The sequence below is a fragment of the Stegostoma tigrinum genome, chromosome 26, assembly GCF_030684315.1.
Source record: "Stegostoma tigrinum isolate sSteTig4 chromosome 26, sSteTig4.hap1, whole genome shotgun sequence".
Classification (NCBI taxonomy): domain Eukaryota; kingdom Metazoa; phylum Chordata; class Chondrichthyes; order Orectolobiformes; family Stegostomatidae; genus Stegostoma; species Stegostoma tigrinum.
Genome location: NC_081379.1, coordinates 13653451 through 13673765, shown reverse-complemented (window position 1 = coordinate 13673765; position 20315 = coordinate 13653451). Strand labels below are relative to the sequence as shown.

At 40.2% G+C, this 20315-nt stretch overlaps 1 protein-coding gene across 3 annotated transcripts in view; it reads right to left on the bottom strand.

Annotated features, from left to right (window-relative positions):
- Positions 1-20315, bottom strand: part of ptpn11a (protein tyrosine phosphatase non-receptor type 11a) — a 54350-nt gene that overhangs the window by 17261 nt on the left and 16774 nt on the right. For all 3 annotated transcript variants that reach the window (XR_009447264.1, XM_048556171.2, XM_048556170.2), the window contains exons 4-9: positions 17855-18047; positions 14351-14467; positions 12662-12775; positions 10980-11076; positions 8079-8158; positions 4717-4875 (exon numbers count right to left, since the gene is read on the bottom strand). Coding sequence is in view for 2 of the 3 variants with exons in the window: in XM_048556171.2 (XP_048412128.1) it covers positions 4717-4875; positions 8079-8158; positions 10980-11076; positions 12662-12775; positions 14351-14467; positions 17855-18047 (760 nt within the window). In the remaining variant the exon portion in view is untranslated. The remainder of the gene's footprint in view (positions 1-4716; positions 4876-8078; positions 8159-10979; positions 11077-12661; positions 12776-14350; positions 14468-17854; positions 18048-20315) is intronic.

Genomic DNA, 20315 nt, shown 5'->3' with positions numbered 1-20315 from the left:
AGTCACCTCTTTGCCTTCTCCGCTCCAGTGGAAACAACATGCACTTCTAACATTAAATTTTGAAAAACAAAAGGTGCTCACTGAGGCATGATAAAGTAAAAAGGTTAGTGAAGCTTAGAGTGCCTATAAGTCTAGTCTCTTCGAGGTTTTGCACTTTGGAAAAAAGAATACAGGCACGGACTATTTTCTAAACAGTGAGAAAATTCATAAAGCAGAAGTACAAAGGGATCTGGGAGTGTTGGTTCAGGATTCTCTAAAAGTTAACTTGCAGTTAGAGTCCGTGATTAAGAAATCGAATGTAATGTTGTCGTTTATCTCAAGGGGGTTGGAATATAAAAGCAGTGATGCGCTTCTGAGACTTTATAAAGCTCTAGTTAGACCCCATTTAGAATACTGTGTCCAGTTCTGGGCCCCACACATCAGGAAGGACATAATGGCCCTGGAGCGTGTCCAGCGGAGATTCACACGGATGATCCCTGGAATGGTAGGTTTAACGTACGATGATCAGCTAAGGATCCTGGGATTGTATTCATTGGAGTTTAGACAGTTGAGGGGAGATCCAATAGAAATTTACAAGATAATGTATGGATAGAAAGGGTGGACACTGGAAAGTTGTTTCCGTTAGGCGGGGAGACTAGGACCCGTGGGCACAGCCTTAGAATATGAGGGGGTAAATTTAGAACGGAAATGAGGAGACATTTCTTCAGCCAGAGAGTGGTGGGCCTGTGGAATTCATTACCACGGAGTGCAGTGGAGGCCAGGGCATTAGATGCCTTCAAGGCAGAGATCGATAAATTCTTGATCTCAGAAGGAATCAAGGGCTACGGGGAGGGTGCAGGGAAGTGGAGTTTAGGTGCCCATCAGCCATGATTTGAACGGCGGAGTGGACTCAATGAGCCGAATGGCCTTACTTCCACTCCTATGTCTTATGGTCTTATGGTCAATTCACAAAGCTTATAAAATTATCTGGTACACAAATTTATCATTGTTTCTCATGCTTGTGTCAGAGCAATCCAAAAACTGAACTTCAATAAAAGGTAGCCTCCAGTGTAAAGTTGTATATTGAGCTGAAATTTCTCAGGCTAAATTAATGGAAATCTCTAGAATTTTACAAATCAATGAACATCTGAGATTCATTTCAAGTACAGCCCAATTAGGTGAACTACATGAAACATTAACCATTTTTCTTAGATGCTCACCAGGATGTGGACATATACCAAATTCTCAGCCTGGCCAATTTTTTTTTTTCAAAAATCAATTGTCCACAGGAAATCTGATGTGGCGTGGTGATATGACATTAATGATGCCTTATGCAGAGCCAGAGATTGGACTTTGGTAGGAAGAGAGCCAAGAAGCAATGAACAGCGACAGGAAGTGGGTTTGGACATTGGGACAGGGGTGGGGGAGAGAAAGGAAGAGAAGTAGGTTAGAAAGTATAGCACAGCATGAATGAAGAGACAGAAAATGCAGAACAGAGGCTGTTAAAAAATGATGAGTGGAAAGACAAAAAACAGTGGTTGACAGAAAAGATCAGCAGTCTAGACTGCATCCTAGGTTTTATAATCAGTTAACACATTGATACATGTGCATTTAGGCGGTGTAATTCATTCATGTGACAAGGACAATGGGGCTTTCTGGGACCTGCTGTTTTAGATCTGTATCACGTAACAATGGAGGTTTCAAACAGAAATGTTCGAGATTATTAAAATACAGAAAATTGAACTTGAGTGAAATTGACTGACACTTTTGAATTTTGCAAGTGTTAGAAATATCTTAATTTACTGTTGCCTTTCTTACCAGTTGTTTTACTGACTGAGTTTCTGACACAATTGGCAGTTTTCCTTCTTATTTGTTCATTAGTACCTTGTTCCCTATTCAGTTGCAGTGGCTGAATTCTTTATTCTTACAAGGACATGGGCATCACTAATAAGGCTGACATTTATTGTGCCTGCCAATTGCCCATGAGCTAATTGCTCTCAAGGACATTAGTGAAGCAAATAGGTTTTTACAACAATGGTTACATTAGACGAGCCTATTTTTAAATTCAGAATTCACCGAATTCAAATTTTACCACTTGCCATTGACAGTTTCGAATCTAAGCCCCAAAACATTTTTGTTGGTGCAGACTCAATGGGCTGAAGGGCCTCTTCTACACGGAATGACTATTAGCCTAGGACATTGCATTACTAGTCCAGTGATATTATCACTACCCCACCACCTCCTCTTGAAAAGGTATCAAAGTTATAGCTAAGCCAATGAAAAGTAAATGTGATGTACAAGGTACAATTCATTACTCTGCTCCAAAATCAAGTGACAACACTAAGCAAGGACACTCGGAAATGTGTTTTGAGAAATGAACAAGCTACATTTGAGTCAGTAGCACAATATGATTTGGAAGTTAGGAATTAAAAAGATTCCTATCAAGATGAGTTGAATTCAATGAGTATTGCATAAAGCAAACTATGATCTTATTTTCCACTTTCTGATTCTCCCGCCTCCACCATCAAGAATGCCATTCAGGAAACACTGACAACAGCTGAATACATGTTAAAAACAAAATGCTTGGGTAATATAAGCAAGTGTTTCATGTTGCATTCACGTTAATGCCAGTTAGAGTTCTAAGTATCAAATCCATTTCATTTTGCATCCAGTGAGGTTTACAAAATAACCATGAGTCAGGCAATAAATCTCAAGAGAAAAGATTTACTATTGATTTTTATCTGTCAGCTGTATTGTCAAGCACCATCACACACTCTGCCAATAAGACACCCTTGCCACGTAAGATGATATTACAAGTTATTGATAGATGCTCTTCAAAAAAGTAGCTGTGCTTTGCAAGAACAACTCTAATTAGAGACAACATATAGGATTAATGAATCCCATCTTACTTTCCCAAATCATTACGTGACATCACTTCTTTTGAATTTCCCCAAAAACCTCAACTAAATTTCAGCCTTCAGTTGAGCTACTACTTTGGTGCTTAAGTGGCAAAGATATAACTGACAAAGTGAAGCCGAGACCTACTGTCTTCATCTCCCTGACTGCACTCCTGACCATGTTAATGACTAGTCAGACTGCACCCAGAGAAACAATACACATTCCTGCAAATGCAATGCAAAAGTAATCCAACTGCATCAATGATCCACTATGATTTCTCAGCCAATGAAAACAGTTTCGCTAATTGTCATTTTACCACCTGTAGTTTACCCACTGCCCAGGTGTTCTGACCACAAACTCTTTCAGAAAAGAAGTCTGATTCTCCACGCACCCCAAGCCTACAAATCATCAATTATTCTATGACCCAAAGTTCATCCAAAACTGATACTCATCCGCAAAACTATACCTTTGTTGCTCTTCATTGAGATTCCATGATCACCGAATCATAGAATCCTTACAGTGTAAAAGGAGGCTATTTGACCCACTGGGTCCACATTGACCCTCTGAACAGCATCCCACTCAGACCCAACCCCCTACATTTCCCACAGCTAAGCCATCTAGGCTGCATAACACTGGATACTCTGGGCAATTTAGCATGGCCAATCCACCTAACCTGTACAGGTTTGGACTGTGGGAAGAAACCCACACTGATACAGGGAAAATGTGCAAACTCCATACAGATGGTCACCTGAGACTAGAATCAAATTCAGATACCTAGTCCTGTGAGATAGCAGTGCTAATCACTGAATCACCATGCTGCCCTGCACAGCGGGAGTAACCAGAATCCCTAACACAGTTTAGTGATGAGTAACTTATCAGATTATCATAGCAGTAGCAAAAAACATTAGGGACATGAAAGATTTAGTTCAATTTCATATCAGAAAAAGATATCTAGGTTATTGTTTAATGATAAATTATTTTGTTATGATGTACTGGGATAATTTCATGGCACAAGTGCATTTGCTGACTTTTATATACTTTCCACACCTGAGAGGCAGAGATGTAATAATTCTCACAAGGGTCAAGATATCATAAACTTTCCTGTCAAATATTTTAAGTCTTAATTAACAAATTCTTCCACAAGTTCTCAATTCTTAGTGTGAGCATTCTTGCTTCAGGCTTGCTCTGAATATCACTTCTGGGTCCAGAGCACGCAAAAGCCGTCGTTCACAGAATCCCTATAACTTGGAGACAGAATCACCATTGATTGAGTATATACGCAACTTCATTCACTGCAAAATGGTGTTGACATCTTGGATTCCACAGAAAAGGAACTAAAGTTCGAATGAAAAACGTTAAGTTAACATATCACCTGCAACATGAACACTTTTATAACATCATAAACAGGCATTTAGTTTATTTTGGGTACACAATGGGTTTTCAGAGGAAAATCAAGCAGATGCAATTTCAACAACATTTTACTCAGCAAACTGCTCTATCTCAGCCAGCAAGGTCAGTATGTGTAAACTGATTAAGATGCCTTCCAGACTGTCTATAACTCTCTCTCTCTCTCTCTCTCTCTCTATACCAGCCTATTGTCCAAGGTGCTAATACTTAACAAAAAGAATCAATATAGTAGATACGAGAAAAGGAGCAGTAAAATGTAGCAGCTTACTGGCATTTGATGCAGATTACATACAAGCAAGGAGCAAGAATAAATTAAAATAGTGATTATGGCATCTCAAACTTCCCATCATTAATCTGATCCTCAGGATCTTAAGGGTTAACCACACTCTACCAAGATAGCTAATAATATATCTTGGATTTAGTTAGACTTACTTTTCCTCGTTCCACTTCTTTTGTAGTCATGACAATTACACTCGAGTTTTCTTGAAAAACCATCCTCCAGAAGTCATTCACCGTGTTCTGCAAACAGCCCTGCGTAGCAATGTAACTCTTCTTTGGTTTTGTAGTGGTTCGATTGCTTTCAATGTCATGCTGAGTTAAACAGATGAATACGATGTATTAACGAGTCAGTCCTGATTTACAGCTCTGTTTGATTAAAGAGCAAGAGTCACCAGCACGATTCTATGATTCTTTTTTGTAACTGATCATACAAAATAAAAGATTTGTTTAATGGGTTTCTATGCTGCCAGCATCCACCTGAGAAGATGGTAATTTTAGGCTTTCAGACAATGCAAATTGAAGTCAAATTAAAATGAGCGGGGACTGACAATAAGAAAGTGATAAAGATTTGATGATGAATACATTAGATATTTTGCCCGTGTAAGATGAAACCACAATCATAATTGTCATGTGCTTATGAGCGGATTAGTGTTCAAAAGTACACTTTAACAGTTATCTTACGCCATTAGATATCGCAAATGTTTCTAGTCATTTAGTTAATTGAGTTGTGGAATCGTTTGTTCAACTAAATAGCATTGCTATACAAACAGCCAATAAGATAAATGATTAGCGAATTGGTTGCCAGTGTTGACTCAGGGAAAACATCTGGGCCAGGACTCAATGCAATGGGATCTTTCTCCCATGAACTCTCCTCTCCCTGAGACAATTTTTGCCTCACTGTTGTCAGCCATGTAGCCCCAAACCCTGAAATATTCCCGTTAAGCAGCTGTGCTTCTCTAATTTTGTTCTTTAAAATCCAGCCTTGCCACCTTGGCTCTTGGCTAGCCCTCCATCTCTCCTGCTTTGGCACAGCAACAATTTTCCTTGCATTTCCATTAAAAGGATTTGAGATTTTTTTCCTAAGATAACAATGACAGAATTTACATTTGCTTTTGTTTAATGGAAAACTAAACAAGGCGATCCACACATCTTGGGGAACATCATTTCAAACACATGTTACTCTCATTTCTTTTGAATCTCATTGTTAACCATTGTTATTTATCCTATCATATTTCTTCATCCACCAGATATCTGAATTTTCCCAAAGTCTCCAAATGGGCATAAACACATTTCTATTGATGTTTTCACAGATTGTGACATGAAGGACCTGATTAAAATTGAAGTCAACAGGAACTTCATAGCACAGGAGTAAGTAGAACTCTCCAGCGGTTGGAATTATACCTAGATAGTTGCGATTGGTGGAGGTTAATTCATCTTAACCCAGGACATGGTTGCAGGAGTTCCACACAAATATCTTCAGCTACTTCATTATGATGGAAGAAAACCCATTTAATGTCAGAAACTGGGATGTTTGCTGTTGATTGCACAGTATTCAAATCCACCCCATCAGGTTCACTAGATGAAGTGAACAAATATTTTGTTTCTGTTTTCACTATAAAGGATATAAATACATCCCAGTAATAGCTGTAAATCAGGTGGGGGACAGAAGAGAGGAACTCACTGAAATTACAAGGGAGACAGTACTGAGCAAGCTGATGAAGTTGAAGGCTGATGGACTTCAACCTATGGTGTTAAGAGGCAGCTAACGAGGTAGTGGATGCTTTGGTATTAAATTTCCCAAAATCTGTAAGATTCTGGAAAGATTCCAACAGTCTGGAAAGTAGTAAATATAATTCCTCTGTTCATGAGGATGGCAGAAAGCAGAAAACCATAAGCCAGTTGACTTGATGCTTGCCAAGGGAGAGGCATTAGAATTATTTATTAAAGTGGTTATATTTTAGTACTTTGAAAAAATTGACACACTCAGGAACAGTCAGCATGGCTTTGTAAAGGGGATATCAGGTTAAACTAAATGGTAGGTTTTTTTTGAAGGAGTAACACGAGCAGTGGATAAAGGGAGCCTGTTGACATGCTTGAATTTACAAAGGGCATTTGACAAGGAGCAGCATCAAACTTTATTGTGCAAAGTAGCACATAGTGGAGGCAGTAATTTATTAGCATGAATAGAAGAATGCCTGGCAAAACATATTAGTATACTTAGATAGGGGTCTTTTTCTAATTGGCAGGACATGACTATTGGTGTCCCACAGGACTGTGCTGAGAGCACAAGATGTAATAGGAGTAGAAAGGCACCATTCGGCCCATTGAATCTGTTCATTCGATAAGATCATGGCTGATCTGAGACCCTCAACTCCACTTTCCTGCCTTTTCCCCCCCTCATAGCCCAGATTCCCTTACTGATTAAAATCTCTCTCTCTCTCTCTCTCTCTCTATCTCAACCTTGAATCAACTCCAGTGCCTACATATCTTTCCTTGGATAAGGGGAGTAAAACTGTTCACAGTATTTTAAGGTGTGGTTGGGCTCATGCCTTGTTTAGTTTTAGCAAAACATTCATTTTTTATCTTCGGTTCATATCCATCACCCCAAACATTTACCTCCACCCTCACACGGGCACTGTTGCTATAGTGTGCACCATCAACAAAATGTAGTGAAAACCTCACTAAACCTGTCACCTCTACCCCTTGCAAGGGAAGGTAGATAGGAACATCTCCATCTGCAAGGCTGTCTAGATTCCACACCATTCGGACTTGAAAATCTTTTGCCATTCCTTCACCTTTAGCTCAAAACCCTGAATTTCTCCACCTAACAGCAGTGTGGAGTACATTCACCACAAAGACTGCAGCACAAGCTCACTACCGTTTTTTTCCAGGGCAACTGGATACGGGCAATAAAATGCCCTGTGAATAAATAACAAATTACATTTAATATCTTTTAAAAATACAATATATCTCAACCTCTGAACTCCTTTTAGCGATCCAAATCGGTTAAACAGGATTACATGTCAGCAGCTCAAATCTAATTATCCTTAAATATTCTCTAATTTGACCTGAACGAATGAGTTCTAAGAGCTTGCCATAATTAGTGACAAATTAGCTAACCTACATTATGCAGCCTATCCTAGTCTCCATAATGAAAAGAGCCCCATTGATTACACTCGAGCATTATTTGCATCTTAAGAGGAGGATTAAAAAAGAGAGAACCTATCAACTGCCCTGACATTATTTGATTATCCGAAGGTGCACACGAGACTAGGTGACGTATCTGCTGACTTCTACATCTTTTACAAAAACACACCCTTGTGCAATGAACTCTAACAACACCTCCAATCACTTCCTCTCATTTGCTTACGTTCTCACATCTACCATTTGTAAACACTGCTGGAAAAAGTTATTTCCCCATTACCCAATGGAAGTGTTATCTATCCTTTAGATTTTTAACAACATTAATGTTTGACATAAATTCTATATTAAGCTAAATGCCAAATCATAGTTACCGTTATGAAATTGGCATTGATGTAATCGGAACCAGATTCAGTCACATCTCCATCATGTAGGACCACTCGAGTGTGATCGACTGGAAGGGAAAAATTATTGATATTTAGTACGAGAAATGGCACAGAATTTTTAGGTAAATTCCTCGAGAGAATTAAAATGGAATCAGTATTCACCAAGATATGACATTCAGGGAATACAGGCCACTTTCCCTCTCAACTGTTGCTTCAAAGACTAAAAAGTCAGTCACCATAGTTTTAGCAGACCACGGGGCTGCATTTCCATTAGGCAGCCATGACGAGTGATGCTTAACCCGAGAGTCACCATGCCTCAGGCAAAAGGAGAGACTGGGGAGGAGTGTCCTTCATAGTAACGTCAGCCAGTGCAGGAACCGAACACATGTTGTTCACATCATCGGCTAATTTGTGATGCACATTCAGCCAACCGAGCTAACTGGCCTTCAAAAACTAAAGAGAGTGAGCCAATGGCTGCAAAGATAAGTAACAAAAAGATAATTAATTTCTAAATTGGGACAAGGCAAATTTGGATGGAATTAGACAGGAGCTTGTAGGGGTTGATTGGAGCACTTTGTTAGCAGGCAAAGGGACCTCTGGCAAGTGGGAGGCCTTTAAAAGTGTGGCAGCTAGAGTTCAGTGTCTATATGTTCCTGTCAGGGTAAAGGGCCAGGTTGGCAGGAGTAGGGAACCCTGGACGACAAGAGATATTGAGGCTCTGACCAGGAAAAAAGGAGGTGGTTTGGCTCAGGAGCAGGCAGCTGGGATCAAGAGAATCCCTGGAGGTATACAGAGGATACAGGAGTTTACTGAAGGAGGAAATCAGGAGACTGAAGAAAGGGCACGCAATAGCTTTGGCTGAGAAGATTAGGGTGAATCCAGAGAGAGTTAAAGGAAAAAGAATAACTAGAGAGAGAATAGGACTGCTCAAGGACAAAAGTGGACATGTATGTGTAGAACCGCAACAGATGGGTGAGGTCCACGAGGAATAGTTCTCCTGTGTTTACCATGGAGACAGACAAGACAACTTGGAAACTTGGGGAAGTTAGTGGCAATATCTTGGGGACAGTCCATATAACAGTAGAGGTGGTGTTGGAAGCACTAGGATGTGTGAAGGTGGATAAGTCTCCTGGTCCCGACCAGATATATCCGAGGACTCTGCAAGAGGCTAGGGAAGAAATTGCAGAGTCCCTGGCAGATATACCTGCATTATCGTTAGCCACAGGTGAAGTCCCAGAAGACTGGAGGATAGCGAAAATTGTGCTCTTATTCAGGGAGGGCAAAGAAAAACCTAAGAATTATCAGCCAGTAACCTTAATATCGGAGGTTGGTCAGTTATTTGAAGATTCCAGAGGATAAAATATACATGTATTTGGAAAGGAAAGGTTTAACTGGGGGCAGTCAGCATGGGGGAATCATGCCTCAAATTTGTTAGAGTTCTTTGATAAAGTGACCAGAAAGGTGATGAGGGCAGGGCAGTAGACATAGTCTATGTGGATTTCAGTAAGGCCTTTTGTAAGGTTCCACATGGTGGGCTGCTCTGGAAGGTTAGATCGCATGGAATCCAAGGACAGCTAGCAAATTGGATACACAATCAGCTTGACAGTAGGAAGCAGTGGGTTATACTGGAAGGAAGCTTTTCTGACTGGAGGCCTGTGACTAGCAGTGTGCCTCAGAGATGCGTGCTGGGCTCATTACAGTTTGTTATCTAAATCGACGATTTGGATGAGAATGTACAAGGCATGACTAGTAAGTTTGTGGATGACGTCAAGATAGGCGGTATCGTAGATAGTGAGGAAGCTTATCAGAAATTGCAGCAGGATCTTGATCAGCTGGGGAAGTGAGCCAAGAAACTGCAAATGAAGTTTAATATAGACAAGTGTGAGGTGTTGCATTTTGGAAAGTCAAATCCTGTTAGGAGTTTCATGGTGAATGGTAGGGCCTTAAAGGAGTGGAGTAGAAGAGAGGGACCTTGGAGTTCAGGTGCACAATTCTCTGAAATTGGAGTCACAGGCAGACAGGGCAGTGAGGGTGGCTTTTGGTGCACTGGCCTTCATCAGTTAGAGCCATTGAGTATAGAAGTTGGAAAGTTATATTGCTGTTGTACAGGATGTTGGTGAGGCTGCACTTAGAGTACTGTGTTCAGTTCTGGTAACCTTGCTATAGGATGTTATTAATCTGGAAAGTGTGCAGAAGAATTTACCAGAATATTGCCAGAAGTTAGAGAGAGTGTGCGCGTGTGCGGGCGGGGGGGGGGGGGGGGGGGGCATGCATGTTGGACAAGCTAGGACATTTTTTTTCTTTGGAGCATGGGAGACTGAGGGTGGATCTTAGAGAAGTGTAAGATCATGGGATGCATGGGAAGTGAATGCACTCAGTCTTTTCCCCAGATTTGGGGAAATAGAGGACCACAGGACATCGGTTTAAGGTAAGAGGGAAAGAATACATGGGAACTTGAGGGGCAATATTTTTTGTTATAGAGGATGGTACGCACATGGAATGAACTGCCAGTGGAAGTGGTTGAGGCAGGTACATTAACAACATTTGAAAAGGCATTTGGATGGAAAAGGTTTAGAATGGATAGGAAAGGCTTAGAATGATATGGGCCAAGTGCAGGGAAACGAGCTTAGTGTGGATAGATGTTTTGGTCGGCACGGACTGGTTTGGGCCAAAAAGCCTGCCTCCATGCTGTAGGACTCCGAGGACAACTTGCTGGAAAAGACACACAGTCATTATCTCCAACAGAATGCTAAGAGGTTTGGACTGGCAATTTGTCTGCTGTTGTCAAAGTTAGCTGTCACAAGATAAGTCAAGTCACTAAGGCAACTAACAAACGGTAGAGGAGGAAATAAAAAAACCACATAATTGATTAGGTCAGTCAATACTCACAGGGCAGGATGTTCTTGTAGCGATTCTTGTTTTTATTTTCTAGTCGCTGTCCTTCCTTTCGACTGTAGAGAAGTTTACACTCTTGTTGTTGTAGTGTCTAGAACAAAATAGATTCAGGTTGAACAGTCAAAAATTTTAATAATTTTTGATACCCAAACTACAACTGACTAAAACACCTTTCCACGAACAGGCATTAAAAAGAGGCAGCTACGTTTTTATCCACAAGTGGAGGAACCCTGTATGCTTTAGAATGTTAATCATTGCGATTCCCTCTACAAACTGGACTGTGTAGAGATGCTTATTTGTTTTTTGGAAGTTTGGGGTGTTGCAGTGCTTGACATCTAGTATTGATGGGAGCATACCCAGAGAGTGGAGAAGGGATAAAAAAGAAATCAGGATATAAAAAATTACTGGGTTTTAAAATCATAGGACTTTAGAAATTGTGTCCAAGAGTTCATTTCAGCAAAATCATTAACTATGGCAGATAATCTGGCAACAGTGCAGGCACAGGGAAATAGATTGGCAGGAATGCAGATAGTTTGACAGAGGTTGTTAACAGCTGGCTGTCATTCACAAGTCACTCTAGAGATTTTTGAACTGACAGAATGCTCAGAACATTGATGACCTTGAACTCAAAACATCTGTGTTCTCTGTATCGTCATCCAAACTACACATTAAAAAAAAATGACCTTTAGAAAAATGCTCACACAGCAGTATAGGATCTAAGTGCATGCAGCACTGCCCAGTGCATTAAAGAAGGAAAATAATGGAAATAAATTATTTGGCCAGCACGAGTTAATAGAAAGTGAAATGTCCTTACTTACAATTGTGAAGGATTGTGCACCCAAAATATCCATCTATTATTTTTGGTCACAGGTCATAATATGCAATTCCTGTGTCTTTTTATTTTCTTACTTCAGAGATTTCATTCTGCTTTGATTTCAAATTTCTAGGAATTGCATTTTTAAAATTCAGTATCTCAATGATACCGGAGCTGAAATAATACGTATGTGTGTAGCAGTGAATAATTAAGAAGTAAAACTACATTATACATTGAAAAGTATTTAGTTTTACTTGACAGGTATTCATCTGGGAGACATCCTTAACCACTTGTTCTCTTTAAAATGGAACTGGTTAGAAAGAATTAACAACATTCCACTTTCCTCCCCTGTTCTAATAGTCTTTTCTTCTTATCGTTTTAAAATGAGATGCAAAATATCATCGGTAACAAGGTGTACAGCTGGATGAACACAGCAGGCCAAGCAGCATCAGAGGAGCAGGAAAGCTGATGTTTCGGGCCTAGACCCTTCTTGACTTGGAGGATTTACTGATCCTGACCAGTCAAGGATGCTGAGTTAACAATAATCATGAAGAGACATCTGTAAATTTTTTTTGGTCATTATAATCTCCCAACACAATTCAGTTTCTGAAAATAACCAAAGCTTTGAGCAGTTAAAGAAAAAAGTCTCAGGTGAACATAGTTGTCTAACATACCTTTGAGAGCAGTCCTAATATTCAGTAACATTCACATTTAAAGGAAGTGAACTATCACAACTTTAATCATTCCTGTTCATAGAAAAGGGGTTCCCTTTTAATCAGGTCGAATGAAACCTAGACAAAGACATCACCAGTTTCCGGTCCATTGTATTTTAAACTTTCCAAAAGTGAATAGAAAGAATTACCTCAAACTCTTCCCAGAAACCTTGCTTCACCTTGTCCATCATCTCAGCTGGTTTGCTCAGTTCCCTCACTCGGCTTTCAATCTCAGCTGCATTAATTCGTGTTGTGTTTAACGGCTACATGGGCAAGTAGGCAGATTAGAATACATTTGCAAGCACACCATTCCTACCTCCTGCATTCTACAGCTTCCAGATACTTCCACTCATCTTCTATAAGCTGGTCTGAGCATGTTACATCAGTAGGAACTCACCAGATGCTTAGGCACATTGGGTTGGGGGCAGCGTGGGGGGAAAATGAGGAGAGGCCCAGGAAAGTTGCTTATTTCCAAAATACACAACCCAGGTACTGCCCTGTGAGCATATTCTTTTCCATGCTTATTTGGGTAATTCATTTCCATAATTTATTGCAATGCAAATTCCTCTCTGCGCAAGACCAAATACTATCCTCATCTCCAGCCACAATTTAAATTAAATGTAAAGACATATTTTAATGCATCTTTGCCTTTCAAGAAAAATGACATTGACAAACACTGTACTGGTCTTACAAGCTGAGTTCACTTCAAATCATAGCTCACAGTGAGGACACACATTAGGTTATTAGGAATCAATACGCTCATTACACTAAATCTAATCTCTAATTGAAAATTGTTGGTGTTCTGAAACAGATCTATACATTTCAAATTGATTGTAATGAGAAAAACAGTAACAAAAGGCTAATTCTTTTTTGATGGGCGTAATGTATCCAGAGTCGGCAAATGTACTAAACATCAACGAGAATTCATCTTATTGCAGCACCCTGTCTATGCCTGGTTGTTTCCTCCACCTCCCACACTTCTGCTGCCACAAGCTTTCTTTAGATCTCTCACAAGCTGTGATTTCTGCAGGGAAAGCCAATAGATGTCAGTCACCCCTATTTGCCCTGTGGATAGGGATAGGAGGGGGTACTTCTGTGGCACAGAACTAGTGTCCCTGGACTGGGAGGCCCAAGTTCAAATTCCACCTGCTCCAGAGGTGTGTAATAATATTGCCAAGCAGATTGATTAGAAAAATAGGTCAATAATATAAAAAGATAGTGACAGACAGGAGGCCCTCTTGTAACACAGGAAATAAGAATTAAGCTCAGGTACGACCTTACTTGCTTCATTGTTGGTGCAAGCACCAGAGTAAACCTGATTAGTCTTTAATGTTGAAGCAAGATGTGAAGGTGCTGGTATTGGAATGGGGTGAACAAGGTCAGAAATCACGTAACACCAGGTTATAGTCCAGCTGGTTCATTTGAAAACACAAACTTTCGCAGCCTCACTCCTTCAGGTGTTAGTAAACTAACTGAAGGAGTGAGACTCTGAAAGCTCATGCTTTCAAATAAACTTGGACTATAACCTGGTGTTGCATGATTTCTGAAGCAAGATTATTACAGATAATTGGTGCCCTCTAGTGCCAACACTACAGCAGTGCAAAACTGAGCAGAACACAAACAGAAAAACAACTGGTTCATAAATTGAGATCAGGGAACTGCAGATGCTGGAGAATCCAAGATAACAAAGTGTGGGGCTGGAAGAACACAGCAGGCCAAGCAGCATCTTAGGAGCACAAAAGCTGACATTTCGGGCCTAAACCCTTCATCAGAAACATTGTTTCTCAGTGTGATATTGCTTTCTTCTGAAATCACAGCAGCTCGGAATGCCTTATTACCTGCTTAAGCTGCAAGACAGTGCCCAGGGTTTCCACCATAGGGTTCTTTTTGTAGTGCTCCACCAGGTCTGTCAAGGAATCAAACTTCTCCCCTCCACCTACGTCATATTTCCCATCCTGGATGAAAGAGAGAGAATAAACATTTGGTGTTGCATTTAATCAACCTGCCTGGACAGGACTTAAGACTGGTGTTGAACTGGACACAGCAAATAAAGAGGATCACTTGAGACACACATGGGTTAGGGTACAGCCTGGTATATGCACAATAAACCCAAATGGCAGAGTCAGTTCCCAGATCCCTTTGATTTGACGATGTTTTCTTTGATCAGGACACACAAGACTGCTCACTTTATCTTTAAAAAATAAATATACTTATGGAACATCTCTCACTTCAAGCTTTGCTCTTAGGTGAATTACCTGAATTTTAATCCTGAGGTCAGTATTTCCAAGCATTGACTAATAGCAATATCAAAATAGAATAGGTATGAAGAGATGTTCTGAAGATCTTTTGCATTAAACCGTGATGGTGTTATTCATAATTTAAAATACACACTTGTACGGGTCAAATCGTGTAGAATATCTTGAATTTAGCAGCCTGGGGTTTGTTGTAGAATGGGTTGGGGAGCAGACAGCCAAGTGTATTACAATGGATACAAGCAGAATAGGTATTTTACAACAGACAATACACCTGGGGGGCATGTGCATTTCATGCAAAGCCCACTTCATCAGACAGATCATGTCCTTAAGGGAAGTGCTGCTGCACAGATAAATAATAAATGCTGAGATATAAATTAGCAAATTTGCTTGCCTGCTGTATTGGCAATAATCTAAGCACAAAATATCAATACACAGTGTTATCCAGCTGCTCAATGGCATATTCACAAAGTTTCAACAGACAGCCTGAGAAGGATAATGCTAACAAGCAAGATTCAGGTCTGTCTTGCACTCATTAATGCAGTGTCACTTTGCATCTGGAGTTTATACCTGAGTTATCAAACGTGAGGAACAACTGCATTCAGGGGTGTGAAGGTTATAGGGGGATGGGATGCTCCAAGGGGCGGTGTGGACTTGTTGGGATGAAGGGCCTGTTTCCACGCTGTAGGGAATCTAATCCTCAACACTGTAACATTGAGAGTCCCTCGTAAATTGTAATCATATTGATACAGCAAACCTATATAATTTACAGATATGCTGTCGATTGTTATCAACTAAAAGGATCTAGAGAATACACATTGGTGGATGAAATACAGCAAGCATAGATGTATGCTTTTGAGAGCAAGGGTAATGAAGACAAAATACAATCGATCTTGAGAGAACAGTGGTGGGTATCTCCATTTTAAAAATGTTCGACCAATTAAAAGAAAAATGGATCTCCAATGGTATAATCTAGAACACAGACAAGGTCCTTAGCTACTAAATTTGTGTATTCAACCTTCTTCCTCAAGTAAATTCAGGCGACTGTAGCAGAACTGAGGCACTTTTATCATAGAATCCCTACAGTATAGAAACAGGCCATTCAGCCCAACATGTCCACACCGCCACTCCAAAGAACATCCCATCCAGACTCATTCTCTTACCCCTGATTTCCCATGTCTAACCCACCTAACCTAAACATCCCTGGGCACTTTAATGTTCCATAGGAATGGCTAGCTCTCTTTTTCAAAAAAGTTGTTCTGGACCTACAAAGTCTGCTGGATCTGCACTTGATAAAAGAATAGTGTTAAGAGTGGTCTGTTAGGTTCTCAAGAATGTTAACAAAGTAATTGTATCTTGTAGCATCAAGTCATAGGATGAGACAGCACAGGAGGCATTTGATCTATTGTGCCTGCGCCAGTTCTTCGATGCGGCTACTTCTTTTGTCCTAATTTCTTAGCTTTTCCCTCGATGTCCTACATTTTTCTCCCTTCCACAAGTACTTATTTGATTCCCTCCTGAATGTTACAATTGAATTTGCATTAACTGTTCTTCCCAACAATACATTTCAGGTCGTTTCAACTTGCTATGTCACAATAAGTTTTGATTCTTTTTTCCTCCAATCACTTTAAATTCACGTTATTGACTCTTCTGGGAATAGATTCTCCTGATTTATCAATCAAAACCCTACACGCTTTTGAGCAAACTGCCAAAATTCTTCTTAATCTTCTCAGCTATAAAAGGAAAACAATGCCAGCTCTCCAAAATTCTCAGTCTCTCATCCTTGATATTATTTGATTAAATCTCCCTTAACCTTCAAAGCCATGGCATCCTTATTAAAAAGGTGTACTATCCAGAATGAAACTGGATACTCTGGCTGAGGTCTAACCACTGTTTCATAACTTCTTTGCTTGTGTGCTCTGTTCCTCTCAAAGAAAATCCAACAGTCTTCTCAATTTAAATAAATGCAAAATATTCTGATGCTGGTGGTCTGCAATAAAAACAAAACATTGTGACAAATCTTAGCAAGTCTGGTAGCATCTGTAGAGAGGAAAAGAGTTGATGTTTATTTCAAACCCAAATTTGGCTGCAAGTAGTCATTTTGGACTCTAACATTAGCTCTGTTTCTCTGTCCACAAATGATGCCAGGACTTAGCATCTTCTATTTTATTTCAGTATTCTCAAACTGCCACATTCAAACGAGAGAGAGCTGGATGGTGTACTTGCACAGTTCCTGCACTCCCTTTAAAATTGTACCATCAGCTCAAAGTCCATCATCTATTTACAAAATTAATAACTTATAAGTTTTGCATTAAATTTCATCTGCCATCTGTCTGGCCATCTCACCAAAGGTATGTCCCCCTAAAATCTGTAGCTGTTCGTCTCTATCATAATTCTGCACCTTGCAACTTTGAAATTATGTCCTGTTTAACCAAGTTTAAGCTCTTGAAATGTATATAAAAGCGTAGTCTGAAATCAATATATGATTGAATGATATATTAGTTATATGCAGTTACATTATATTCAGGTGTGCAACCCACAATGAAGATGTACACATGCCCCAGATTTCATGAGACATCCTGACTGCATGAGGGAAAGTGCTAAAAATGCAAATACCGCATATTATTCAAGCCTCGTCATTGGGAATCCTAGCTGCTAATTCCTCCGCTGCTCCTATTAAACTATACAATTAAAGCCAAACAATTTCACTAGTAGAATTCTACAAGTACTGACAAAGATTTGTGGCTGGGTGCTTCAGAAATTTCATCAGACAGCATAGATTGTTCTCTGAAGTTTCTGTACGCTTATCCATTAACCTAAAATGAAATTGCATATCAAATCTGATAAAGTATCTGCTAGAGGCTGAACTTGTAGGCCACTCAGTATGGACAGCCTCAAAGTGTATCTTTTAAGTAAGCGATTACCACAGTCTTTGTCAGCAGCTATCAACCTCAAACAACATTAATAACCATGAACAAAGAGTGCAATTGTTCAAGAGCCCACTGAAATTAAAAGAGACTTTGCATAATGGGATAAGCAGCTTAGTAAAAATTTTGTTTGAACATAGTTATATGAAATAATCTCACTTACCTGGCATCGGATCATTACATGAGTGACCTTTGGCTTTCCTTCACTGCTATCTCCTTTATCATCGCCAGTCCTCACAGACAGAACAAAATCTCCTGGATGGCTTTGGCTCTCTCGCACAAGGAAACTTCCTGGTTTTCCTTTTTCTGTCAGCAGCTTCTCTGCCTCTTTTCCCGAGAGGTGTCCATGGAACCACCTTGTACAAAAATAGGAGAGTTAGCCCACCCAAAGCAGTTTGAGCAACACACAAATGTGACAAGCTCAAGTCTCAGCAACAATTGAAACTAGGTATCAAAGGAATTTCAAAAATCAATTTCTCCGAGTTCAAAATACATCACATTTGATATTTAACTGGAAAGATTTAGCATCTGAAATTAATTTTTCATAGAAGGGCATTCTATAGTTCTCAGGTGCATGAAGATGCTAATCCCAAACAACATTCATGATATTTCAAGGTAACTAGGTCAGAATAGCATTGATAAGTGTCGAAGGAAAAAGGTTTGCCCAGCTAAGTTATGATACGCTGCACTAAATGATAACAACATGAGAGAGGGAAGAAAAAAAAAAATCACCGTTATTACCCAAAGAGGGCATTGGGGAATGAGACAGAAGAGAATTAAAATAAAAGAGGAATGGCCAGGCGGCTACAGCACGACTTTGGTACCCCACATTCAGCTTTGGCTCAGCAGTACCTCTTTCAGTTGAGTCAAGAATTCAAACCAAAGAACCAAGCACATCACTCAGGCTGCATTTCTGTGCTGCATTGCCCACACGTTGTCATCGAATCCTATGGCATACCATGGTCACCATTTGGCCCATCTTGCTGGTACTGTTCATCAAATGAACTGTGCAATTAAGTTTTTATACTCTAGCTTCTTCCCTGCAAATTAGTTCAAGTGCCCATACATATCTTGAAATGCATTTTAAAACTTCAAAAATTTGACTTGACTGCATTTGCAGGAACTATATACGAATCTTAACTGAAGAAATTTCTCAGTTCCCCATTAGTTCTCTTACCACTTACTTCAAAATTATAACCCTTCAGCTCAAACCTATGCCCCCTAGATTAGAGCTTCCCTACACTTAGAAACCTTAGCTAGTCACCCTATCTATGCCCCTCAAGATTTTAAAAACCTTTAAGGTCATCCCTCAGCCTCTGATGCTCCAGGGAAACTGCCCCAGCCTATTCAGCCTCTCCCTATGACTCAAACCTTTAGTCCCGGCACCATCGTTGTAAATCTTTTCTGTATCCTTCCTATAGGAGGGCGACCAAAACTGAACGCAGTATTCTGAAAAAAAAAAGGCCTCACCAATGTCTTGTACAGCTGCAACATGACGTGCTAATTCCTATAATGAATGTTCTGACTAATGAAGGCAAGCATACCAAATGCCTTCTTCACCATCCTGTCTACCTGCCACTCCACTTCAAGCAACTATGAATCTGCAACCCTAAGTCCCTCTGTTCAACAACACTCCTCAGAGCCCAAACATTAACTGCGCAAGTCCTGCCCTGATTTGCCTTACCAAAATGCAACACCTTGCATTTATTTAAATTGAACTCCATCTGCACTCCTCAGTCCATTGGCTCAATAGATCAAGATCTCTTTGTAATCTTTGAAGGTTATCATCTCAGTCCACTATACCACAGATTTTGGTGTCATCCACAAACTTACATGGCAAATAATACAAAATTTGGCAAACTGCAAAATTATACTCCTGATGGTCAAGTTTAAGTTATTGATATTAAAAAAAGTAATGTTCCCAATACCAACCATGGTAGGGGTGGATGGGGTGAAATGAATCCCACGCAGTCCCTGACCTTCAGGCGAGATTTTAAACTGAGACACCACACATTCTTGCTGAGATCAAGAAATCCATAACGCCATTTGGAGAAGAACAAATGAGTTCTCAGTATGCTAGTCAATGCCATGAGCAACAAATTATCTGGTGCGTTATTTGAATGTTGCTCGGGGGAACAACATTGAGCACAATTTAAAAACCAAAAGAACTACGAATGCTGTAAAATCAGGAACAAAAAACAAAGTTGCTGGAAAAGTTCAGCAGATCTGGCAGCATCTGGAGAGGAGAATGACTCAGTCTACTTTCCCCTGGTCCAATCCCTACCCACATACATCCGTGATTCCTCTGATGCCTTACGCTGGTTTCAAAGCTTCCAGTTTACTGGCTCCAGCTACCTCCTCTTTACTATGGATGTCCAATCCCTTTACACATCCATTCCCCACCAGGAGGGTCTTAGGGCTGTCCACTTCTTCCTAGAGCAAAGACCTGAGCCATCCCCACCCACCGCCACCCTCCTCCACTCGGACTAACCCGTTCTCACCCTCAACAACTTCTCTTTTAAGTCATTTTTTTCAGGCAAGAGGAGTTGCCACAGGTACCTGCATGCGCCCTAGTTATGTCTGTCTCTTTGTGGGGTACGTGGAACATTCCTTGTTCCAGTCCT